The 26,638-nt window shown below is 51.5% G+C and overlaps 1 protein-coding gene across 7 annotated transcripts; it reads right to left on the bottom strand.

The window, feature by feature from the left end:
- Window positions 1-119: 119 nt before the first annotated feature.
- On the bottom strand, window positions 120-26,638 carry arhgap33 (Rho GTPase activating protein 33). Of its 7 annotated transcripts, none has more exons than XR_009930773.1 (24): window positions 26,198-26,638; window positions 16,530-16,621; window positions 15,757-15,841; window positions 14,099-14,185; window positions 13,800-13,937; window positions 13,532-13,624; window positions 12,981-13,103; window positions 12,030-12,107; window positions 11,855-11,936; window positions 11,684-11,749; window positions 10,292-10,441; window positions 9,939-10,041; window positions 9,476-9,620; window positions 9,093-9,175; window positions 8,860-8,967; window positions 8,534-8,679; window positions 6,078-6,234; window positions 5,791-5,930; window positions 5,404-5,478; window positions 4,553-5,289; window positions 4,257-4,437; window positions 3,629-3,966; window positions 611-3,131; window positions 120-512 (listed from the first exon to the last, which is right to left on the bottom strand). XR_009930773.1 is itself a non-coding variant. In XM_062465543.1 (23 exons), the coding sequence occupies exons 1-23, from the start codon at window positions 26,201-26,203 to the stop codon at window positions 777-779; spliced, it is 5,568 nt and encodes a 1,855-aa protein (XP_062321527.1). In that variant the 5' UTR covers window positions 26,204-26,638; the 3' UTR covers window positions 581-776. The 7 variants fall into 7 exon arrangements, 3 of the variants coding, with proteins under 3 accessions (XP_062321527.1, XP_062321529.1, XP_062321528.1); XR_009930772.1 differs by having other exon boundaries at window positions 120-472; XR_009930774.1 differs by having other exon boundaries at window positions 631-3,131.

Here is a 26,638-nt window from a genome sequence, read left to right as displayed (position 1 = left end):
GGTCAAATCTAAAATCTCGAAACCAATCACAACTCCACCCATACAGACACACACCACCCACTCTACAGAGAACCTGACTCTCTCTCTCCCCCTCTCCCTCTCCCTCTCTCTCTCTCTCTCCCCCTCCCAGGCCACTCTGGAATGTTCTCTATCTAAGCCACTTGTCGGTTTGTCTCTTTGATTCGATTCACCTTCATCCAAATGTCCCTCCCTCCCATTGGTCCAGTAGTTTAAAGTGTGCTGTTATGACGGTCTGAGGAAGTGTTGGGGCTGAAACCAGAACCTGATCTGCCTCAGCCTAACGCAGGACCCATTTAAACAACCCTAAAGGAAGACAATTCCCAACCTTAGGCTCTCTAGTGTGGATCATCCTCTACACTGCTTTGGACCAGTGTGTGCTCTGTGTCAGTATAATAGCGGCTGGGCTGTTGCTGCATGTGCAGCATGTAATACTAAAACCCAAACGCTGTACCTTCATGTCTGGGCCCGTACCTGCATGTCTGGGCCCGTACCTGCATGTCTGGGCCCTACCTGCATGTCTGTGCCTGTACCTGCATGTCTGGGCCCGTACCTCCATGTCTGGGCCCTACCTGCATGTCTGTGCCTGTACCTGCATGTCTGGGCCCGTACCTGCATGTCTGGGCCCGTACCTACATGACTGGGCCCGTACCTGCATGTCTGGGCCCGTACCTGCATGTCTGGGCCCGTACCTACATGACTGGGCCCGTACCTGCATGTCTGGGCCAGTACCTGCACGTGAGGGCCCAGGGCTGGTCTCAGCAGTAGCTGCGTGTCTGGCCCTCAGTGTGAATGGTCCAGTTAGGTCCGGGCAAGCTTCCCTGCCGGGCTAGGCCCCTCTGATTGCGGAGGCCCGGAGGCCTTTGGGAGGAGTCGGGGGTAAGATCCCGATGGGGGGCGTTAGGGTACTGGCCCAGCACAGGACCAGGCTGGAAAGGATACTGGGGAGGGAAGGCCCGCGGTCCTCCCAGAGACAGACCTGCCAGGGCAGCGGAGGGAGAAGTGATTGGTTGGGGGGCAAAGGGGTAGGAGCTGCGAGAGGGGTAAGGGGGCTCAGGGTACTGCTGCCGAGGGGGGTAAGGGTTAGGGCTGGGGGCGGGTACGTCTCCTTGTGTAAAGTCTGTGGATCTGTAGAACTTGAGTACCTGGTCCCCAGAGGGCATGACGTCATAGGCCTGGCGGTACTGCCCCCCCGAGGAGGAACGTCGCAGAGGGTCCTGCCTGTGGAAGCCCCCCCCCGTCCCCCCCACTGAGGCCCGTGAACGCGAGGGGCCGGGGGTGTAGACGTTGTAGGCCGGAGGGGGCTGGGAGGGGTGGTGGGAATAGGGGTTGGCGGGGTGGTCCAGCTGGGGGGAGGAAGAGGAGGAGGAAGAAGTCATGTTAGAGGAAGGGTCCACCCTATCGGCCCTCTCTTCCTCCACCAGCTTCTCTATCAACAAAGAGGCAATGTCCTTTCCTGAGAGGCACTGGGGGCCCTCCACTGGAACATCTACCCTGCCCTCCATCCTGGGCTCATGGTTGCTGGAACTCTGGGGGTCAGAGCGGCTGCGGTAATGGGCCCCAGGAGAGGCTGTGGAAGTGGGGAGGAACTGGCTGGACTGACCCTCGAGTCCCAGGGGTGGGGAAAAACCATGGGTCTGGTCCATCTGGGTAGCGGGGCTGTCTGGGGTGATGGGGCTGAGGCTAGTGGACCCTCCCTTCTCCGAGGAGGGTTGGGCGGGCTCCTCCTGCCCCTCTGAGAGGGGGTCATAGGTCGTGGCCTGGGTGGTGTTGTCCAGGTTGGTGGTGGCCCAGCCCCTGGTGCCGGGGTCGGAGGGAGGGGGGAGAGGGTCAGGGTGGGGGGTGAGAGTGTGAGGAGCGGGGGAGGTGTAGGGGTAGTTGACATAAACAGGTTCCGTCAGCTCCTTACCAGCCTGCCTGTCAGTCTGGGGGTGCTGGGCGGTGAGGGGGGGCTCCTCTGACTGGGGGCGGTAGCACACCCTCCCGTTTTCAAAGTAGGGGTGTAGCTGCGAGGCGGTGACGTCGGGCTGGCGGAGCTGCGGGCTCCGCTGGTGAACAGACAGCGGCACGATGGAGGAGGAGGGGAGGGGGTGCACCTCACTACGAGCCAGGCGCACAGAGGAGGAGGAGGACTGGCGCTGGGGGCGCGGCCGGGGGCCGTCGTGGGAGCGCTGATGGGTGTGGCCATGGGAGAAGGACTGGGAGTGGCTGTGAGAGTGGGCGGCGGCCCAGGCCCGTGTTGCCTCCGAGGACCAGAGCTGGGGGAGTCTCTGAGCTCCAGGGTAAGGGGGCTGGGGTTTCTGGTGCCCCTGGGAGAGAGGCCTGGAGCTGGGGTCTGGGTAAGCGTGCTGGGACGCGGGGCGGAAGTTGCCCTCCAAGTCAAGCCTCATGTTCTGGTAGGAGTGGCGTGCGTAGCTGGGTGGGCCCTGCGGCGGTTCGGGCCCTGCGATCTCGTAGTAAAAGTTCTCGCCCTTTCCTGGGTCGTCTGAGGAGGAAGGAGGTACAGGCCGGATGTGGGCCTGCTGCGGGGGGGTGGGGGGCTGGGGTCCAGGGGCTGGCTGACCGGCTGTCCTGGCAGCGTAGTACCGGGCCAGCATGTCTGGAGGTCCAGAGTGGCGTTCAGAGAAGGCTCGAGCCAGGGGAGGGTTGCCCTGCGGCTGACTAAACATCCGTCTGACCCTGCCCGAGTCCAGAGAGCGCCGCAGGTCTGACTTGGCCAGCAGGGGGCGCTGGGGAGGCTGGTCTCGCTGCACAGCCAGGTCCAGGGGCTTGGGGGGCACTTTGGGCCTGGTGGGCTGGAAGGACTTCACCTGGGAGAGGGGCGAGCTCTCCGACTTGGAGTGGATGAGCTGGAGTTGGGGCGGGGGCTGGGCTGACGGTGGCTGGGACGAGGTGGATGTAGAGGTGGACTTTTGCTGGAGGTGGGGGGCAGAGAACTGTCGCGAGTAGGCAGGGGGTTTCCTGTGGGCCTGGGCGGGGCTGGGTCTGGACGCCTGGCTTTGATTGGTGTAGACAGGGCTGGGGGTGTGGTCTTCTCCTGAGGAGCTCCCAGCAGACAGCTCAGAGGCCACAGAGTCAGACACCGAGGTCTCAGATGAGAGCGTCCCAGTGTCCTGAGACACACAAACGACACACGTTAATAGACGGTAAACACAAACACAAAGACAACAAACAAAACACAGTGTCTTAAAACACAGACTCTTGGCTGCATTCGTACTGTACACAAACACACAGTGCAACACAACGTACAAGCAAGCACAGACATGAACTGGCGTCTTGACCTCAAACTAAGCCCCCTTATGTAGACCTCCTCTACATAGAGACCTGGCTACTCCAGCCCCGTACACTGTCTGTTACTAACGCTTGAGTGAATAGCCCTGAAACTAGAACAGAGACGCAGCCAAGGAGTCTGATTTCTAGAGCACAGCCAGGCTGTCCACCTCATTACACTCCATGCCCTATAGACAGAGAGGATGTTACAGTGAGGGGGATGAGGGTTGGCATGGTAACCCTAAAGCTTGCGCATTCCATGACAGTCCAGAGGGAGCCACGACTGGATCATGCACAAGGAAACACACATACAACATCACAAATGCACACACACACACACCTGTCCAGGGGTCCTGTCTTCCTGTGCGTGTCCAGTCTCGGTGGTCTCGGCGGAGCCCTGGTTTATCCACACAGACAGGGGACGCACTGTAGAGTACAGCTGGTTAGGGTCTGAGGCCAGCAGCTCGCCGGCGTCCGCGGAGAGGGAGCGCTGGTAGCGGGGGTCAGGGGGCTCCTGGGGGCGGGGTTGGGGGGGCCGGTAAGGGGGCGTGGCCCCCTGGCGCAGGGCCTTGTTGGCGCTCTCTGCCAGAGCCAGCGCCATGAGGCGGGCGGGGTTCTTGGGAGGGGGAGGGGGCGGCTGCTGAGAGGGCAGAGGAGCGCCTGTGGGACCAGGGATAACTGTTGAGAGAGAGAGGAAGACAGAGACAGAGAGACAGAGACAGAGACAGAGAGAGAGAGAGAGAGAGACAGAGAGAGGGGGGGGGAGAAGGAGGGGGGGAGAGCGAGAGAGAGAGCGAGAAAGAGAGAGATGAGGGCCGTGGAGTTCTGTTTATATACACATCAATGTTCTTTATCAGTGAAGATCCAACTGTAATTACATTAATATCGCACACCCAGTGGAATTACTGACTAAATATTCTACTATAATCAGATATGCATTAACTATCTCCACCCCCCAGAGTCCTCACCTCTGACCCTGGCATCAGGGGGGGGGGCGAGCTTGCTGCGGATCTCCTGCTGGCAGCTCTCGCTCAGCTGGAAGTCACATGACCTCAGCAGCATGGAGATCATTTGAGGGGGCTGGGGGGGGCCGCTGGGGGGAGCGCTGGTGGGCAGTTCACCGGCTCGCCCGCCAATCATCTCCAACACCTGACAGAGACGCATGATTGGTTTAGAAGACAGTAAAATGTAGGACCCATTTCCTGTACTGAAAAAGGTAGCAAACAGCCTCCCATACACTACAAAGAGTGGTATAAAGTAGTACCTTGGCTGGTACGCTAATTGCAATAGGGTCAGAGATGTCAAGGGGCGGAGACTTGGGAGCCTTGGTTGAAAGGGCGTTGACCACTTTCCTGGTGAAGGAACGCCTCTCTGGGGGCGGCTGAGCAGCGGGGGCGGAGTTCGGCTGCGCCTGACCTTGAGACGGGCTCTGGTTGGTTGTCTCTACTGACTGGGTTGCAGCTGGGCTGCTATTGGATGGCCGGTGCTGACAGAACACTTGCAGGGGCGGGGCTGTCGCTGCGAGGATCAGACTCCTTCTGGCAGTCGCCTCCGATTGGGTAAGGACAGAGTCAGGATCCTCCGTGACTGAGCGCTGGCCGCTGGAAGAGGCGTGGCCATGGTGGCTAAGGCAACGATAGGGTGGGGGGCTGGCTGTGGGCGGAGAATCCCTGTTGCTGGCCACACCGATTGGTCCGTCCTCCAGGAAGGTGGGGCTAAAGTCGATGACGTCCTCGTCGTGCCAGGAAGGGGCGGGGTCTGTCCGAGAGAGGTCCGGCAGCATGTACACGCCCTCTTCATCCTCATCATCCTCTTCGTCCTCGTCGTCGCCCTCCTGTCCGGGGTGAGGCCGGTCGCCGGGCAGGAGGCTGTCGTACGAGCGGCTGGACGGCAGGCGGGACAGAGGCCTCTGGGGGAGGAGCTGGGGGTCCATGGCGGCGGCCAATGAGAGGCCGTCGCTGCTAGAGCGAGGCCTGCGCAGGCGCTGCGCCTTCGACTGACCTGAGGGAGCGGAAGGAGAGCGAGAGAGAGACATTAGTGCTGTGGGAGGAGTCTGTTAAACCTGATCTGACTGGTTGGTAGACACAGGACTCCAGCCTCAAGTGAGAGTGCTACCTGCTCCGCTGTGCTGGGACGACAGAGACTCCTCGCTCTTGGCTGACCTCAGAGTAACACTGTCTACACGGCAACCTGCAGGAACAAGAGAGAGACAGAGAGATAGAGGGAGGGTGGATCAGAGAGAGAGAGCTACAATGACTCGGAAACAGTAAAGGGTGTACTGTATTTAAAACTTGTTTACCAGGTAGGTTGAGGCCTGGATGTTATTATGCGTGCAGATTCAAGTGTACTATGAGGGTTAGATGAGAAGAAATGGGAGGGACAACATGGCCCTGGTCAAGCCTGACAGCGAGTAGTCTGCCCTGATGGACCCCTCTATCGCCCTGCCACTAGTAGAACTACATATCCCAAAGTTCTTGACCATTTCCCTTGTCTATGTCTTACCAGCGTGCGAGGTGGTTGGCTGGAACAGAGAGCTGATCCTCATGGGTTTACGACGCCCCGCCCCCATGGGCTTCCCGATGGCGAAGAAAGTCTTCCAGCTTCCCCCGGCTGCCTTCCTCGCCTTGATCCCCCTCTTCCTTCTGCACGCGGAGGAGAGACGTCGAGGAGGAGGGAGAGGAGAGAGATAGGAACAGGATAGGTGAAATATGTATAATGGTGCTCTTATCAACACCTACTAGGTAGTGAGGAGCTCATGAGCGGGACAGAGGGAGGGATTCATGTCTCACCTGTCAACGGGGAGGTCCAGGACGGTGTGGTACTGTCCTTGCAGGGAGAGGGGTGTCCCCTGTAGCAGCAGGGGAGCCTGGGTCCTGGCCTGGGCTTCCTCCAGGGACAAGAGCCGTGTCGACACAAATGACTTGGGTCTGCTTAGAGACTGGCGGCCTGTTGGGAGGTGGGGGGGGGGACGGGGACGACAAGGGACACAGGAGCTCCAGTTAGTTAGAGAGAGGGGACAGAGAGTGGAGGGCTGACAGAGTGACAGTGAGAAAGAAGCAGGCAGATAGAGAGAAGCAGACAGAGAGAGGCAGACAGAGAGAGGCAGACAGAGAGAAGCAGACAGACGGGCTGTTGCATTGCAAAGGCAGGGAAGGCTGGTCCTTCTCAGTTGAAACTGGAGGAACTCTGGAGTAACCAACCCTGTCTTGGGACCACACACGCACACGCACAGAAGCACCAGAGGCAATCTGGTTAAAGAGCTCAGCTAAAGGCCTTGGGCTGACCCAAAGAGCCTCACCATCCTCAACACTGACACTCTGATGACCTTCATCATCACAGTCAGATGACAGGCCAGACTCACATCTGGTTGGAGCTGAACCAAGCAAGTGCCTAAGACGCGGCATCAACAGCTAAACAAGCCTGGGCTGAGTCAGTATCATGATCCTGGGGCTGGCAGAGACAAGCAGCATGGCTGACACACAGTTCAAGCCTTCACAACAGGGCTGAGTAGCTGACACACACACACACACACACACATTCATAAGCATATGCACACACACACACACTTGGTGTACGGGCTGCATATTTGGATGCTACTGATTTATTAGCATCTGTATGATAGTGATTGGCTGCGTTAGCTGAAAGACAAGCTGCTGGTCATGTTAACGTCGGTCAAGGGTGCAGCATTACCTGTTTCCTCTGGCTTAGTTGGATCCTCTTTAAAGAAACAGCCAGACCGTTAGAAGGACATACTTACTGTCCAGAACACACTTACATCACCACTCTACAACAGTCTCGGTAGACTTGGCTACTATACAGCTCAAGCAAGCTTCATAACTCCTATACAAAATGGAGTGATGGCATGAGGACAACATGAGAGGGAAGATAATTGAGAGACACATTTCAGAGGACCGGAGAATGGGGTCGAATTCAGCCATGGTGAATGTTTATTAAACCTGTTAAATGAAGACGAAGGCTTAACCTCGGCACTTACAGACATACCCTTACAGCATGGGCCACAACAAGACAACACATGTCTCACAGTCATCATCAACACACCTTCACATCCACTAGGATGGCAGACATTGCAGGCCAACAGAAATGGGGGAGGGACTAGATCAGGCTAGATCAGTTTCTTGAGAGGGGTGTGGCCTGGAAAATGGGAGGGGTCAGAACACGTCAGAGAAGCGTCGCCAGTCAGGGACAAGGTCTGGCTCCTCCTCTGTCTCCTCCCCCCTGGCCTCTTGCAGACTGACCAGGCGTCGCAGTCGAGATGGCCGCTGACGAACCTTAGGCGCCAACCTGCCCGTTGCTATGGAGACATACAGCTTACTCACTATCGGCCGTGTCTAGTAACAGGATCAGTCAGGGTTACATCTTATTGCTGCAGCTAGCCAGAAGATATAAATGTAGTGAAATATGGAGCTATTTGGACGGAGCAAGTAGCAGTTACGTTTGTGTGAGTGGACGCAGAGAGAAGTGGAGCACATTGGAGTAGAGGAGAGCAGAAGTGGGCTTAGCGGGAGTGTGAAGATGAGCGGTAGGAGCTCGCCTAGGGCTCTGCCTGTCCTGGCCAGCAACGCTGACCACAGGAAAGGGAACCTTTTCTGGAGCAAAGCTCATCAATCAGATTGTGAACTGAACTGCACACACTGGGGCACACACACGCACATACACACACACACACTCCAGTTGACAGACAAAGAGAGCGACCGAGTGAGCTGCGTGAAAGAGGACCGGCCTGTCAAGATGTCAGATGCAGACGGAAAGCGAGCGGGCTGAGCCAGACAGGCGGCTACGAGAGAAAAAGTTAGCTGAGAAGCTAAAGAGACACGAGATAAGGTTACTGTTTGAGATCGGGCTGCGACCACGGTACGTCTGCATCAAATCAAAACGTATTTGTAGAGCCCTTTTTACAAGCAAACGTCACAGAGGGCTGCACACACGCCCACAGAACAGCCCCTCAGCCGACTTCAAGGAAGGCAAGGGGAAGGAAAACTCATTCAGGAGAAGAAAGACAGAAACCTGGGGAGGGGCCATTCGGTGAGGGATCCCCTCCTCCAGAGACGGTTGGTGACAGAGCGGTTGGTGACGGTTGGTGACAGAGCGGTTGGTGACGGTTGGTGACAGAGCGGTTGGTGGCGGTTGGTGACAGAGCGGTTGGTGACCAAAACACAGGCGAAACACAGTCGCGCATCAAGAGTAGAGAATTAAACGGGTGCAAACGGTCTGCACTCACACATACCTACGCTGAAGCGCCCCACGGAGGTGAAGGAGTCGCTGAAGAGCACGTTGACGTTGCTCAGGAGGAACTCCACCACCACCGACTGGATCCTCACCTCCTTGAACGGGTCGGCCCCACTCAGGCCCACCGCCTCGATCTCCATGGACCTGGTTCAGGAGGACAGCACGGCAGAGCACAGAGTTAGACGGGAGACTGTGAAAACACACACACACACACTTCCCAACACGATCCAGAGAAGGACCGCAAACTGCGACACGTCAACTTGACAGATAGACAGGGAGGTACACAGGCTGGTAGTACACGCACAGACACACACACACACAGACCTTAGCAGGTTGGGAGCCCAGACGATGGCCAGGTTCTTGATGTGCATGTTGGTCTCTCCGCTACAGGTGGCCAGGTGAGCCAGGTGTTTGAACAGATATTCCAGGGTCCTGCAGACAGAAAAAAAGACGTTACAATTTCACGCTTTCACTTTTCATATTAGGTTGCTATCATTTCAAATTAGATTGAGTGTACACGCGTGTGTCTGTTAGTGTGTGTGTGTGTGTGTATCTACCTGTAGTGGGGTGGAGGCAGTTGCTGGATGACATCATGGACCTTCACCATGCGCTCGTCGTCCGTCATCTCACCCATGCAGTCCTACGGAGAGCCAGGAGGGCCAAACAGAGACTGTCACACAACTGTGTGCTGCAACAACACAGGATGTGGATCCATTCAGCCAAGTTCCACTGGTCAAGTCTGGGATGCAGCGGTGGTAGCAACAACAGTTTCCATGGTAAAAGAATGTTGTCAAGCACATTCTACACAGGTGTCGTCTTGTGTGTGCATGTTACCGTGGTATCAGCGTACGTTGCCATGGAGTCATATGCATAGGAGTGTTTAGCGTGTAGTGCAAATGGTAATAGTGGAGGCAATTTGGATTCGATGTGCGTTACTCACGGCAAACTTGTCGTAGAGTTGGTATGTGAGCAAGGGGTTGGGCAGCTCTCTGAAGTACAGCTTGCACAGTGAGCCCACACAGTGGATGTCCTGCATGTACATGTCCTTGGTCAGGTCTGGCACGTTCTCACTGTCAAACTCATGCCTGGAGGACAGCAGCAGAGGAGAAGGAATCAGCCAAGGAGAAAGAGAGGGAGCTGGTTTATGGCTGTCAGGATTGTGGGTGCATTCTCGCATGATGCTGTGAGAGTGAGAGAGAAAGAGAGAGAGTGACAGAGAGAGAGTGACAGAGAGAGAGTGACAGAGAGAGAGAGACAATGAGGGAAAGAGAGAGAGAGAGAGACAGAGACAATGAGGGAAAGAGAGAGAGAGAGTGACAGAGAGAGAGAGTGACAGAGAGAGAGAGAGAGACAATGAGGGAAAGAGAAAGAGAGAGAGAGTAGTAAGCTGTGGCCAGTCAAACCTGAGTTTTTGGATGTTGGAGGAGACTCCAGAGTGTCTGTAGATGCCATCTACGACCCCATGCTGCTCAATGAACTCTGAGCAGCTCTTCAGCACCTGGGGGACTGGAGCAGAACAGAGAATGTGAATACAGAACCGCAAATAACAACACTGGCCAAATAACTATCTTAATGGGTGATAAGAGCGCCAGTATCTTGACCTTATTGTGACAACAACTGAGGACTGAGTGAGAGTGCATTTGATATGTGGAAATGTCTTTTGATTTGAACATGACCGAGTGTGTGTGTGTGTGTGTGTGTGTGTGTGTGTGTGTGTGAGACAGAAACAGAGAGCGTGTGTGTTTGGGTCCAGTACCATCCAGTCCAGAGTTGAGGAGGTGTTCCCCCAGGTCACAGCCAAAAACCCTCTCCTTCAGGATCCCTCTCTGCTTCAGCTTCTGCTTGGAGGGACGCGACTTCATGAAGGTCCTCAGGAAGCCGATCAGCTTGCCGTGCTTCTTAGACACTGCCACGGGGGGGCGACAGAGAGCCGGTCAGTGAAAGGAGACCGGGAGGAGAGGAGCTTGCTAAGGAGGGGCATGGCTGTGTACCGAGTGTATTAGACAGAAAACAAAGCCACATAGAGAGAGGGGATGTGCTGTGGTCTACACGGTAGAGCAGCATTAGAAAGCACTGTCATCCTCATCATCATCGTCGTCAAGGTGGTAGTGGGGAGGGAGAGAGGAGCGTTAGAAGGGAGTCTGAAGATTAGGGGGCTAGAGAGGCGGTCTGTCAGTCGCTTTTCGAGAGCAGCAACAGCAGCAGCAGATTAGAATAAGATTACAAAGCAAATTAAGATTAGGGCATGAAAGATTCAGGGGGGAAGCATCTCGATGTAACCGTCTGTTGTCTTCTACTAACAAGCTAATCTGTCTTCAGGATCACCAGACAACACAACACCTGTACTTGGCTGTTAGTAAACCTGGACCCATTAATAAGCTTCACTCTACCAATAGATACATCTACATGCTATAACCTCTACTGCAGCCTTAAGCTCAGTTAGACTACTGAGCAGTTCAAATGCTGCTAGCCTGGGCTGGATTTGGTCCAATGCACAAATTATGTGTATGTTACATACACTTCTAAGATTATGGTTAAAACAAGACAAGACAGATTCTTATAAGAGTCCCACATCGCTCTGGAAAAGGGGGTCTGAGCCGTAATGTGTTAGACTTTGTTGTGTGTTATTTGGAAGGAACCCTCTGAAATTGTCTGTCTTGGCTTTCAGTTTATGGAATTTTGTGCCATAATTTAAGACATGACAAGCTCTGCAATGGTTAATTTGTACACAGTTAGGGGGAGATTATGGAAAGTAACTCTAGATCCAGATTGTTACCAGCCAGTCTCTGGTACCAAGGCTGAGAGACTAAGAGAAAGATAAAGAGAGAAAAGGAGAAACAGCGTGAGAAAAAGTAGTAGGAAGAGAAGGCTGCCAGGTGCTTAAAACGGCACAAGGAGTGTTGATACTTGTTTAGACAGACAGAAACACTCATTAAAGGAAAGATTTTCCCGAAGCGCTCATGAGCCCGTGAGAAACAGCAGGATTAAGACTTCCGTGTGACATGTTACATCGGCCTCATACGGCCTGGACGATGAATAGAAATAACTGGAGAACCACCTCATATTGTTTTGTTGCCACAGACCATATGCTCTGTGGCGATCATACTCTGTCTATTGATTGATTGATTGGTCGCAGGTGTGTTTTTACCTGATGTGGGAGACGGGGGTCCAGGAGAGCTGCTCGCTGCAGGTTTGGAGCTGACTGGATCAGCGTCTAAACACAAACAAAGTAAACTCTTTAAAGACGTTTAATGTTATGGTTACTTGGTACAAGCAGCTACATCATCGCTCATGTTTGTGGTGTGTGTGTGTGTGTTACCTGTCTTGGCGGCTGAAGCGTTGACGGATTGAGGCAGCTTTTCATTAATAAGCTCGACACATTCACTTGGAAAGAAGCCCACCTGGAGAGAAAGACAGTAAAGTAAGTAGAGTGTGTCTTTGTCTGTGTGTGTGTGTGTGTGTGTGGGGGGGTGATTTCATGGTAAATTACTAACCTGGAAACCATGCTTGCCTCTCCACCAGCTGGTGTCCTCTTTAGGTGGCATGTCAATCACTGATAGGATATCTCCCACCTGGACACAGCCACATGCGCGCACACACATGTTAAACAAACACAGAAACAGGACCACCCACACGTTCAACAAAAAATATTCAACATAAGCAAAGAGCTGATATAAAAGTATTGTTACTACATAAATTCTACAGTAGTATAACACCCCACAGTTCTGTAATTCAGCTATAACCTCTTTATGACACTATGATAAATACATGCCATGATAACTCTGAAGAGGAGAGAGGGAGAGGTAGAGAGAGAAAGACAGAGAGAGACAGGGAGAGAGAGAGAGCCAAAGGAAGACTAAAAGTAAGAGCAAAGACTGTGAGAAGTTGAAGAGAGGACCTAAAATGCATGCGAGAGCATGTGTGTTTGGGTCACTCTGTTCTAGGGCGCTCTGGCCCAGAAACCCTCTCTGTATGTAGAGCAGGAGCTACAGGAATAGACCTGGGGTGGGAGAGGAGGAGAGGAACAGGAGTGGGACGCGGAAGTTGCCAGCCAAACAGGGCATGGAGAGAAAGAGAGAGATGGAGAGAGACTATATAAAAGACAGAGAAAGGTCAGGACAGGGACGAGGTCGATGTCAAGACGAAAACATGACGTTACACTCCACGGTGTGGCCTCACTATAACGTTTCTCCACAGAGCCTGTCGTTTGAAAACAGGCTGGACAATGTTCTTGTCATCCAAGTGGCACGTAGGGCCACCTGGGTTCTGTGTTCCCCTGCTGGGAGGGCCACCTGGGTTCTGTGTTCCCCTGCTGGGAGGGCCACCTGGGTTCTGTGTTCCCCTGCTGGGAGGGCCACCTGGGTTCTGTGTTCCCCTGCTGGGAGGGCCACCTGGGTTCTGTGTTCCCCTGCTGGGAGGGCCACCTGGGTTCTGTGGTGGCGTACCTCGATGGAGATCTCGTCGCTGGCCTGCGCGGTGTAGCGCTTGGTGACGTGAGCAGCGGCGATGGCCGGGACGTTGAGCGAGGCTTCCTCCTTCAGCAGGAAGCGGTTGCCACGGTTGTCGATCTGTCAAACAAATCAAGCCGCTAAGAGTCAGACTCAAACTGAGGTTATCCATCTTACCGATAGATAAGTCTAACCTTTAACCCTATTTAACCTTTTGCTTACATTACATTTTAGCTCGGTGGGAACAGCTCAAATATATAATTTAAGAAACGGTGAATTCACACTGAAACATTACTTGCTATATTCATATCCCATTACACGCCCCGGCTGGGCACCAGGTGCTGAAGGACAAAGAGCTGATTCTCTCTGTCCATCTCTCCCACACTGCTGACTTCTCACTAAGCCTGCTCTTTACTCGAGCCCACATCTTCCCACACCCTGCTCACTTTCTCTTCACCCTCCAGAGTTCATCTTTTCCAACCCACTTCACATCCTTGTTCTTTATATTTGCCTCCCTTCGCCCCACCCCCACCCCTCCCCCCACCTACCTCCATCCAGGTGAGGACAGGTCCACAGTTAAGCTTGTTGTCCACAATCATGGAGAGGCGACTCAGGTACTCCGACAGCAGGGGCGTGAAGATCTAAAGGGCACCACGACAACAAAAACATCAGCGTAGAAAAGAAATGGGAAGCATCCGCCTTCCAAAACTAAACGAGGCTCGTAATGAGTGTGTGTGTGTGTCTTTTTCAGTGTTTGTTCTGTTTGTGAACAATGCAAATGCAGGTGTGCATGCGAGTGTGTTAGCGCTGCCTCACCTCCAGCCTGTCTCCGATCTCGTGGATGGCGGGGAGGGGCAGCAGCTGGGAGTAGCGGCGGTCGTAGATACACTGGTGCAGGTGAGCGTCCAGAGTGCGAAACTCCTCATAGGAGCGACGCACCATCCATGTCTTCCCCTGCAGGGAGGAGGGGAGGGAGGGAAGAGAAGAAAGGAGGGCAGAGAAAGGGATGACGGCAGCAAAAAGAGAATGGAAAGAAATGGAAGACAAAGAAAGAAAGAGGTGTAAGAAATGTTGGAAATGTTTTGGGTTTATTGTGTGTGTGTGTGCCCACTCACCTGGCAGGACACCTGTACCAGGAAGACCATGTCTTTGGCAGAGCCCGAGCTCCAATTAGCATCACTCTGCTCACTCGCAAACTGCAGCTAAGTAACACAAACAGGTCCAGAAAATAATTACATATCAGACAAACGCGCACACACGTCCCTTTTGAGTTCTCTCTCACACACATACAGTTAAGCATAGGTTGGACAACTGTGTTTGTACTATATAATGAACAAATTATACTTTGTGTTGTTCACAATTACCAGGAACTCTGTCATACACACACACACACACACACATGCAAGCACGTGCACACACAAAACTCCAATACAAACGTGTCCCCTGATATGCCTGTTCCCCACTAACTAAGTGATCCACTTAAGAAGGTAGATCAGAAGACTGCTTCACACATGGCTGATTGACCACCGTTATCTGTCTGATAAAATCATTAAATATTCTGTATGTGAAGTCTGCTTGTGTGAGATGAGGGTAAGATCAAGAGAAGAGGAAATGTAGACTCAGAGAGACATGGGGGTAGGGGGGCGGGGCTCGGGGGGGCGGGGCTCAGGGGGGCGGGGCTCAGGGGGGGGCATTTGTCAGCCTGACAAAGCAGTGACAGCAGGAGGAGTGTGTCTTTCATCACTTGCTTCTCCAGGGGGTTTATTCTCTAATGACAGTTAGTTCCCAGAACTGCACACACACTCCAGGTAACACACACACACACACTCCAGGTAACACACACACACACACTCCAGGTAACACACACGTGCACACACACACACACTCCAGGTAACACACACACACACACACACTCCAGGTAACACACACACACTCCAGGTAACACACACACACACACGTGCACACACACACACTCCAGGTAACACACACACACACGTGCACACACACACACACACTCCAGGTAACACACACACACACGTGCACACACACATTGAAGCACATGCAAGCAGACAGCTATGCTCACACACACACACACACACAAACGAGAGGACAGGAGGAGGCAACCAGTTATATTCCCTGGAGCTATGCTGCTAGTATGTTCTCAGAATAACAGTGTATTTTATCATGAATATGATGAATATTTGATTGTGGCTTGGGTGTGCGTTTCCCATAGACGTGAATGAACAGTCTATGACTATGTCTGATGCACATTCTATGAATAAAGCGAGCAAACTAAAGTCAACTAGAGGGGGAGGGGTGGGGTGAGAGAGAGAGACAATGAGGGAGAGAGAGAGAGGGAGAGACAATGAGGGAAAGAGAGAGAAAGAGTGTGGACAAATCTGCTCTTCCCCTCCAATGCACAGGGTCTGGAAATCTGAGTGAGGTTGTTTGTAATTGTATGAGTACAGTTGTGTTTGTGTGTATGTGTGTGTCTGTATGAAGGTCAGGCTCGGTCTGGGAGATGTGTCTTCCTCTGCTGTCACAACCCCCTACCACATCTAGCCGCTGGCCTTGACGCAATTTGACAGAAGCACACACAAACACACACACACACAAACGGTAACTACTATGTGGTAATCAGGACTGCTGTCAGTCTCATTGCCGTATACAGTTGTACGATCATCCTCACAGGTCATTGTGTACTGTCATCATTACAGGCTGATCCTGCCCTCATACAGATTCACACAGTTAGTTCCCCTGTTACTTTTCTTACCTCGATGGAGCCAAATTCAACATTCTCATAGTGGAAATGGGCACAATCTACCAGCTTGGGGAAGTGGCCTTTCACGATAGACAGCCTGAAAACACACACAAACATAAATACATATTACAATAGGGGTTTCACCTTAGAAGGATCCCTAAAAACAGGTTCAGATATGAAATACAGCTTGTAAATGTCATAACAAATCATGTTTCAACTTGATCAAGTGCCTCGTGATGTCACCGAGTTTCTGGCGAAACACAGAAGCTATGAAACGTAGACTTCCTGTTTCGCAATGGCTGTAGGTCACTTGCTCGTGATGTTCCGAGTGTGCATGCTTGTGTGTGAGCAAGATATGAAACTAGATATGCAGTCGTGCTGTTAAACTTCCCTCCACCACTGCTGAGTCACTAGGAGGAGTGGTGATTGGCTAGACAGGCGAAGTATTGCCCCTACAAGGACAGGACAGCTACACTGTAGTGACTGCTGTCTCTGTGGCCCAACCCTGTGGTTCTGCAGCCCTGGTAGGACAGAACAGGATCGTTCTAGTCCAACGGGATCCCTACTGGTCTACACCTGCCAAGCGCACGAGGAACTATTTTGCGGTTGGCCACCGAACAATTCCAGGCACAGTCAACCCAACTGATAAGAGATAAGGCTGGTTAAGTCAGGCTACGGTGAAACATGAGAAACGGGGCCGCTCCAGACCAGCTGAGTTAGCTGAGTCTGGGCCAGGTTGCGTGACGGGTGTAACGTTATACACCTCCTGTCCCATCGGGGCTCACCTCTTGTTCATCTTCCCCTTCAGGTTGGCAGTGGTGCCCACTGAGCGGGTCGCTGGCTCCCCGGAACTCTCCAGATTATCGGTGCTCCGAGCCTAGCGGAAGGACCATAGGGGGAGGAGAGGGGGAAGAAAAGGACGAGAGGAAAGTGTAGAAAAAAAGAGGCAGGTGAGGAGAAAGAGAAGGGAGGAAAAAAAATAATGATTACCATTAAGTTACAATGTAAGATTATTAACATTCGCAACTACTGTGATGGACCACTCACTTCATGCAACACTATGGAGTCCTACTATAACCACAACGTTTTTCGTCACCAGTCTAACCCTCCCGTCAGAGCACTGTCCCCTCCATGTCCTGATGCAGAGAGCACAACTGGCCAGAGCAAGAGTGTAGACTAGCAACCAGTCAGCCCACCACACATGAACTCTAGTTTCACTCCAGCCCTTTAACAACGGAACACAGATCCCATATCTCAAACGACAGGCTAACCACTGAGTCGCTATGGGGAAGTGCGGAGCAGTCCACTTCCTCTTTCGACCGTACTAACGAGAACACGAGCACACCGCTCCTACAGTGGTGTAGTATAATGGTTTGGTTATCATCAGAGGACCCCACGTGGCCTCCATGTTCTGGTTTGAGTGGTTCCACGCAGTTTTTCCCTGTCAACAACGTCTGTCAGCAGCCAAATGACACGCACCTACGTACGCACAGACGGCGAGAGCCTGCATCACGAAACAACACAAATATTGGTCTTTCTTTCCCCTTCTGTGTCTTTCATGCCTTTCTCATATCGATCATCCCACTGACACATTTCAGTGCAGCCCGATGACAGCAAACAAACACGCCCCCCCTAAGCCCCTTGTCGATGACCAGGAGGAAATAAACTGACCCGTCATAGGACAAACACGCAGACAGACATGCACACAGTCCCCTCCCTTCTCCAACCGCTCCCATCCCATCCGGGCTGGAGTAGGGTTGCCGTGGCAGCCGGCGAGGAACAAAAGGCATGTAAGGTGATCCGGCTAGCAGATCTGGCTAGTGGTGGCTAACAGCTAGAGACACACATCTAGGAGTTGCCATTAGATCGGAACAGGGTAGAGCAGAGGGTTCGAGCAAAGAGCGGGCGGCCCTGAGACCTCTTCAAACACAGTGAACACAGGCTTCCACATTCCCACCTCCCTTCTCCTCCACCCCCCCACCCCCGCCCGCCACCAGCCCTTTGACGGAGCTGAACCCAGGCCCTAGCTGATCTAAAAGACCCCTTCGCCAGGTCACTGTCTTCTTTTCCCCTCCTCAAGCCTGTTCCATACCTTCTGCATCCTCCTCTTCTTAAACATCCTGCCGGCCCCGTTCAAAGGGAGTGCTCAGACGACGGGACGTTACATGCTCACACAGAGACACCCCACTGACCGTCGCTCGACACATTTGTCCATCCCGTCTGGCTGTTTCTGCCTTGTATGTTTCTCTCTTCCCCCTGTCTGTCTCTCCCCCTGTCTGTCTCCCATGTTCAGCTGGAGCTAGCCACCGTCCCGGTACCACTGCTTTCCCTGGTCCACGCACTGAGACGGAGAGAGAGGTAACCGGACCCAGAATACACACCTGCTAACTGCTGGTCACACACACACACACGTGCGTACACATACACGCGTGCACAAACACAGGTGTTGAATATTTGATGGTGTGAACAGTGCTGGTAAGCCAGGGTCACTGCAGGAGTTCAGGCTGTCAGCTGCTCTCTAAGAGACAAGAGAGTAGCAGTAATGATAGCGTAGTACCGTCACAGCATTTATAAACGAGAGGGAAAGGTTCTTTTTGGTGGACACCAAGGCAACAACAGGAAGCCTGTCTAAAGTACCAGAAGTGACAACCGTCATATACCCTTTTGCAGCGGTTCTCAAGCTGTTTCAGGCAGCGAAAAAAAAATTGGGGCCCACCCCCTCCCGCTATAAGAATTCTCTCAGAAATCCCTAGGCAGACCCTCACGGAAAGAGAAGCAGAGAAGAGAGACTGAAATATTATTACAAAAACAGGACAGATTGAGAGAGGCCAGCATGCAGACTGACAGGGACACGGACAGTCGACTATAAAAGACAAGACAGACAGGCAGGCAGAATCACAGAAGGACAAACAGACAGGCTGAAACAGACAGACATACAGTACATGGACAGACAAAGAGAGACACAGCAAGAGACAGTAATGCAGGCAGGGTGACTGGAGGGAGACTTACCAGACAGGCCTGTCCGGCTCACAGCCCCTAAACACATGGTGCATCTCCTAAACCAGCACACTCAACACAGAAATAGAGAGACAGACAGCTGATTTAACCACAGTCACCAATACACACAAATGAAACAACTTCTCACTCTGTCGCATTGTACTCAGTTTACTGGGGGTGTGTGTGTGTGTCTGCGCGCACAGTAAATGCTGCACGGTTTATACTAAACACCACGGGCTAGGAGATCTTCAGTTGCGTTATGTGGGCTGGGCAGCATCACTATGGTAACAGCCTTTTTGCATGTCAAGCTCTGAGAGGGGAGAGAGAGAGACAGAGACAGTGTGTGTGCATGCGTGAGAGCCAATGTTTGTAGAGGAACCGAAAGAACATAGCGTAGATGAGGAGGATCTAAAAGTGACAGAGAGAGAGACAGAATTGAGAGAGAGAAAGGGAGTGTGTGAGACAGAAAGAAATGTGCTTTGTTTCCCCTTTAGGTGTTTGATTCAGTAGCAAAATGGCCGGATGTGGGTGATGCATGTGGGCGACTGTGTGCAAGAGTTTGTGTAAGGATGGAGGCAGAGGGCACCCTAATGTTAGCACAGAGAGAGAAAGAGAGAGCGGCCTGATATTTTCTTCATGTCCGTAGGTGCGTTAAGTAAAGTGGGTCACTCTCATACACACAAACAAACAAACACACACACATCAGAGAGCTGATAGTAATGATGACGCCAGCTATCCCAGGGGGATTCACACATTGGTTGTAGCCAGTAACATTCTAGCAGTGTAATGCTTTATACACACACACACACTTCACTCCCAGATATTTTTGGAGCGAAAGCAACCCCCCCCAAAAACATTGTACATGTTAATCAGCTGAGACAAATCTGGGCAGATCTGGTCCAACCAGAGGTGATCCCTGGCTGCCTGCATGTCTATTATGCAGATTGTTTCTCTGGTTCGGAGCCTCAGCAGGTGTCCTGGCTCTGACCCCAATACAGGACAATGGAAGACAATAGAGGACAGAACAACACAAGGACGTCGTGGGGTCAGTCAAGTAGAAGAGCAGTTTCTTATTGCCTTCACCCCCACCCCAGCACACACACACACACACACGACACTCCCTGAGCTTCCCTGTCAACTAGTATCTCATTTGGCCTTCAGGTCAGTCACTGTAGCTGGGGGAAGCATTGAGGTGTTGGAGGCTGGGGGTGAGGATGGTGGGGCTGGGTTAGGGGTTACGGATGATCATTTGTAAACTGGTAATTTGTCAACCTTAGACAAGCTTTACTGTCGACTGCAATCCCACTGGGTGGGTACTACTCGGACAGTCTACATCAACTGTGTCAATAAAGTATGACCCCCCCAGCAAAATAATAATAATACTTTGCCAGGAAGATGGTACCTATTATGAAACCACCTTTTCCATTTGACATTCTGACTTCAACAGAGCCCACAGGGCCAAAAGTTTTTAAAATAAACCTACAACCTACATACTTTTAAAATAAACCATACAAAAGAGTAAGTTGATTAAAATAACACTGGCTCTGACGTCATCTGACTTAACCAACCCTCCCCCCTCCCCTTCTCTCTACCCCTGCTCCTCTTTTTCTCTTCCTCTCCATCCTTCTCCTTTTCAGTCTCTCACTTTATGTATGAAAGAAAGCAATGAGCAGCCCCCTCCACACACACACACACACACACACACTCCCTCCCTTCCCTTTCCCTCTTTCTCAGGAGGAAGAATAGGTTCAAAGAGTGTCCTTTCATGCTCTATCCCTCCGTCCTTCCTCCACCCACCCCTCCCTCTCCCTTGCTTTCCCTCTCTCCTTCTCTCTCCATGTGACTGCAGTGTCAGCTTCTCTTCTCTGGAGGGTGAACAAGAGACTAATGATGGGAGACGGGCCTCTGGACCAGGAGGGCGAGTGTGAGAGAAAGATGTGAGCAGAAACGCGCGTGTGTGGGAGAGACAGAACTGCGAGTGTATACAATGGAGGAAAGGAGAAAAAGAGAAAAAGAGAGGGAAAGTGTGTCATCACTAAAGCGTCAAGATCCTTCCAATCTGACAGCCCAGAGCAGAGCCAGGCAGCTATAGCTTGCGTGGGCCAGTGTGGGCAGGGCAGACAGCAGGGATGCAACAAATGGCAAGCTGGTAGTGGTAGCGCCACGCTGCTGATGTTCATGTACGTCTGGGGGTGTGTGTGTTCCTTAAACACTCCCTCGCTTGCTGTCACTATGGCGACAGGTGCATGGCCTGGGGACAGGGGAGGAGGTATCACGGAGGTGTCAGGCATGAGCCAACCAAACTCATCAACCATATAAAGACAACACACTCCGCTCTAACGTGGTGCCCCTGTCGTGGGTCCCTTTGGCCCTAGACTGGGACAAACGAGCAGCAGCCCCAGTATAGTTCCAGCGTCAGATAGTGCTCTGTTTCTCCAATTTTATGATTCTGGCTATGATTCTGGCTAAGAAAGTACTTAAATTCCCGGCTCCTCCCCCACCAGGAACTCTTTGACTATAGCTTCAGAGCTAGGGGGGGAGGAGCCTTGGGTAGCCTCTTTAACACCCTCCCTCCCTTCCTCCACCCCTCCCCTGATCTCCAATGCCTCCCACAATACAACAGGCCTTGGCCTTCCCATTCAGACATATGTACCCTAAAACCAAGGAGGTTATAAACACAGATCGCCCCCCTCCTCTCCTATCCCACAAGCACAACTCCATTTACATATCCATCTCTCTGACTCTCACACCCAACCTCCGGTTGTTCTCTGTGTCACTACAGGCTACTACAGTGCAGTGCAACAGCGTGCGCGTGTGTGTGTGTGGGTGGACCGGCGAGGTCCGGAGGGGTGAGAGATGAGGAAGAGCAGGACTTTCTATCAGACATTCCAGGAGACTCCCTGGGAAACAGTTCTTCTATCCAGTCCTCCTGCCCCCTCTCTCCCCCCTTTCCTCAGCACTGTTACCCAAACCCCCTCTCTTGGCACCCCATCTCCTTTCTTCCGCGCGACAGGAAAGACATAGAGCCACCGGCAGCATACTAAATACCACACGCATGTGGGCTCAAGCACAAACACACACACACACACACTCGCACACACCCATACCAGCTGCGGCCCAGGGAGTGAGCAAGGGAGAAAGAAATAGCGAGTTTGAGGGAAAACGAGCGAGAGGGGAAAGACATGTGAAGAGGCTGGGAGCGAAAGCAGATAAGAACAACAAAACAGTAGAAGGACTTGGCTAATAGTGGACAAGCGTAGTGTACGAGCATGTCTATGCATTTACATTACATTTAGTCATTTAGCAGACGCTCTTATCCAGAGCGACTTACAGTAAGTACAGGGACATTCTCCCCCGAGGCAAGTAGGGTTAAGTGCCTTGCCCAAGGACACAACGTCATTTGGCACGGCCGGGAATCGAACTGGCAACCTTTAGATTACTAGCCAGATTCCCTAACCGCTCAGCCACCTGACTCCCTGTGCACGCATGGTGTGTGTTGAGGAAGAGATCCTCACTATGTGTTGTGTGTGTGCTTGCTCAGTTGAAATAATGAGGGTGTGAGTAAGTGAAGGAGGGAGGCAGTGAGTGACTGAGCTAGTGACTATCAGACCTGGTTGCGATTATCTTGCTGCTCCTCTATAACCCCGTCTGAGGAGATGAGGGGTGACAGGGCGTGAGGACTGGCCATCGCCCAGCCATGCCCCTCCCTGGTTTGGGGCGTGGGGAGTGGGGGCTCAGTGACGCCCCCGAGCCCAAACTGTCACTCAGGGGCTCTCTTAACCCGGCTCATCCCAATACAGGCCCTGGGAACCAGGTCACAGTCAAGGGTGGAGCTGGGCCTGGGTTTGAGCCTGGGGCAGAAGGCCTAAGGCTTGGGGAGGAGGTAGAGAGAGCAGGCAGGAAAGAATGCCTCTACTCTTTAGCCCGCTCTGCCCAGTACCCAGCCTCCCTGACTGACAGACACCTCAGTCCTCTTCAGTAACACAGATACTTCTTGAGTTCCAGGAAGCAGAGGGAAATGGGTGTACTAAAACAGGCTAGGCTAATTGAATTCTCAAGCTCATTCTCTGTGGATATCATTCTCCCCCCAAAAAATAAGCCACATGGGAACAGCCTAGTGAAAAAGATTAATGTCACCCTTCATTCAGTGAGTATGGTCACAGTGTGTGTGACTGTTGGTGTGCATGTGTTAGCAGGTCCTGATAGGATGCCATCTATCTATGTAAAGTTTATTTCATGATAATGCTCAGGTCAGGTGACCTCTGAAAGTATAAATTACCCATTTCGTCCTTTCCTATCCCATCCCGAGGTATCCATGTCCCTTTAACTGGTGGGTCAAGTCATGTCCGTCTGCTCTGCTCATCCCCTGAGGGACAGACTGGACCAGTGTCACCTCCAGCCAGCCAGGTTCCCTGAGAAGCAGGGAACGTGTTTCATTATAGGATCAGCATCTTAGTCTTGCCTGGCACCTGGTCAGAAAGAGTGTTTGTATGATTCTCAATATTGTGTGGATCTACAGTGGGTTTGCATCTCCTGTTAGACTCCCAGGCTGCAGACTTGATTTATTTCCTATTTATCGGCTGCTTTGATAGACAGCGTTGGGTAGATGTTACTGCGTAGATCGATCCTGAGTGGTTGTAATGTTGTGTTAAGAGCCCGCTGAGCCCGGCCACTACACTCAAGTAATAACCCTAAAGCATGGGGCAGTTTGCAAGGATGCCAGCTGGCAGTTGTACAGAATGCTTAATGGAAATATTATGTAGCACTGTCAGAATGTGGAGTCACTGTTAGTGAGAGGAGATTTCAGTGAGGCTCCATGCCAGCCCTACTATACCAGTCCTGTCTTAGCACTGTGGTTAGGCTGGGGTGATGTTGGTGGTTATGGGGTTTGGGTGATGGCGGTGGGTTGGGGTAGAAGGGTTAGTGCATGCCAGTTTATCAGTATCCATTTGATTAGGCAAATCTAGCTCAGAAGTCAGCAGGAGAGGAATGGAGAGCTGTTGGTGTCACAATCAGCTCTGTTACGTAATCGCACATTCTGCTCCCTGTTCCCGCTCCCACACTCCTACAGACCCAACTTCTCATCTCTGTAACGATACTAGTCTCCCTTGCTGTTTTTACACTTTCCCACATAAACACCCATGCTGCAGAAATTGCATAATGTTTGTGTGCACAACACAGTCAGGTGAGGCTATACTGGTATGGGAAAGGGGGATGGAAGTGTAAGCAGAACGAGTGAGGGAGGAGAGAGAGATGGCACAACAATGGAATGTACTCTAATCATTTCTATCTGTCTTGGTTTCCTGTTTATGGAGTTGCTCTCCTCTCTCTCTCTTTCCCTCCCCCACTGTGTTTTTAATGTAAAGTCTATGGATGTACAGGCACTCACTGACCATCATTTCTCATTCCGTTTCCCTGTGTGTTGGAGCTGAAAGGAGGATGTGGTAAGCGAAAGAGGGACTAGTTTGAGCGGCACAGTGTCTAATGTCATTGGTGAGATTCTCTTCTCTGTTCCACTTCCCTCCTCTGTAAACTGAGGTCAGGTGGTCAAACAGCCAAACAGATAGATAGATTCCAGAATCCAGACTCAAATCTTTCCATCTTTCAGCCTCACCCCTAGCTCAAGTTATAGGCAACCGTTGCACTGAAGCCCAGTGCCCCAGAAACCACCTTTAACCCCAGCCCCAGACATTGTCCATCCACTGGTTCTTAGTCAGTATCTGGCTGGTTTCTAAAGGAATGATAATGAATGTAATGATCACAGTGTAAGCCTTAAGCTGTTTTGTATGGACCCAAATGGGTCCATACAAAAGGCCTAGCTGGAACAACCCATTTAGGAGTGTAACATATAGCCTACCCACTATAGCAGGGATTGATTTGTGATGGAAAATTATTATCAGAACTGACAATATAGGCTACATACTTACCCTATCTCAGGACGCAACTGGTAAGTTTATTCACTCAGAAATCTGAATGACCTTAATTGTAGTTAAACATGTAGGCTTGGCAGTCTGTACTGGTGTAACGTTATGCTTTAAAGTAGAAGTTTGATCAACCAGACTGACCAGTGGCTGCAAGACTACACCGAGCCTGTCTGCAGAAGGACATTTACTTTTGTCATACAGTAAATAGATGGTCTGTCACTCAAGTCAGGGAGTGTCATGTCCACAGGTTGTTCTGAAAGTAGGTACATTAGCTTTGCATAGCCACAGCCAGTCAGCCAGTCACCTGGCTGCAGTCTCCTGTTGAACCAAGTTGTTAGACTGGTATGCTTGGAAAACACTGCCGGTCTCTGTATACACACCACTACAGGAAAAGGACGCGGCATAGATAAATAAGTTGAGTGTAGCTATTATTCTGAGTATGACGACAACGTGGGTTAACGGAATGGTTACCATGTTAGGTTACCCGTGAATGGGTTAATTCAGAAGCTTATGAAATAAATATCAGACTTTTGATCAAAGCAAAAGCTGTCTGAGGTGCAGCACTCTCTCCACACCATAGCTACACACAATGTCGTTCAGTGAACTTGAAGGTATTACATAGTTATATTCAAAACACAAATCACTTCTCTCTTTTAGGTTAAATGCGAAGACCACGACCTCCGTGCAACGTTGTACCTCACCGTATTATGTTTGTTACAGAGGTAGCCAGATAGAAAAATAATTAGCCCCGTGATTAAGGCGCTTGCCTTTGTTTTGGAATAGCGCGAGTTTGATAACCTGCACGTTGTTCCCTTCTCCAGCACGAGCAACTAACAAAAGATGGTCAGTAAACTGGTCATCATCACGTGACAATTAAACAACTATCAAAATAATAAACAATCATGGCATTGTATGAGCCATCACATTTCGTTATGTTTTGGGTTAATGGTATTGAAAACATAACCAAATTAACTAGCGAGCTACCCCCTCTGACCGTTCCATCGCCATTCATTCCCGCAATTCAAGGGAGGGGCACAGACATTATGGCTAAAACAACCGAACTTCAAACGATAAAGCAACATGGCCAGATAAATATAACGAACTGAATTCCCAAACAATAGGTTTGTTGGTGTATCTGGTAAGATAATTAGCTCCAATAGCACAATAGCTATCCGTCACTGGCTTCAGTAGCGCAGTGACTAGCTAAGTCCGCCACTCGTGTCCATTCAGTGCCCCTGTTACTAATAGCAACAACAGCGGCGGCAGCATCTTTGCAGGGAGAGAGACATGGCTAGCTAGTAATGTAGTGTAGCTGTTAGGCTAGCAAAGATTAGCAAAGAAGCTCTGTATTTCTTTAGCTGGATATGGTTGTGTACATATAAAACTACTCTATAAAACTCCAAACACACAATTCGCTACACAAATGATGTATATCTAGCTATGCAGTAGTAAGAATAAACCGTTTGCTTAAAATAGTACATAATTTATGAGTATTTAATAAAGAGACAAAATACCACAAAAAGGGAACTTACCACCATTCCAATATCCAGGTTCGGGGGATACACTTGATGTCGGAAGGACTCCGTTTTAAAATCCAATCTCACCCGATTGCGAAAATAAATGTAATGTTAAGTTGATGTTCATTTGCCCATTTGGCTGGCGAGCTATCTGGAAAGTCGTCACTCTCTTTTTCTTACATTACGACGACGGTACTGAGATAATTGCTTATCTCACATCTTGAAAATATCGAAACGTCTTTGTTGGTATGTTGTTGGCTAGCTTGCTAGCTAGCAACTACTGTACAGTTACAGCAAATCTGCCAGACGACCGACAGCTCGAGACTCAAAGTCACTAGTCCCTTATCCCTATCCAAGAAAGAGAGGCAGGAGCGGAGGGGGCGGAGGGATAGCGAGGGGCAGACAAAATCTCTGGTCTCATTTTAAAATCAATGGGGATGGCCGGGGTTCCTGCCT

The sequence above is a fragment of the Osmerus eperlanus genome, chromosome 7 (genome assembly GCF_963692335.1).
Source record: "Osmerus eperlanus chromosome 7, fOsmEpe2.1, whole genome shotgun sequence".
Lineage (NCBI taxonomy): Eukaryota > Metazoa > Chordata > Actinopteri > Osmeriformes > Osmeridae > Osmerus > Osmerus eperlanus.
Note: the sequence above shows the minus strand (reverse complement) of the source record. Positions and strands in the feature narration are given on the sequence as shown.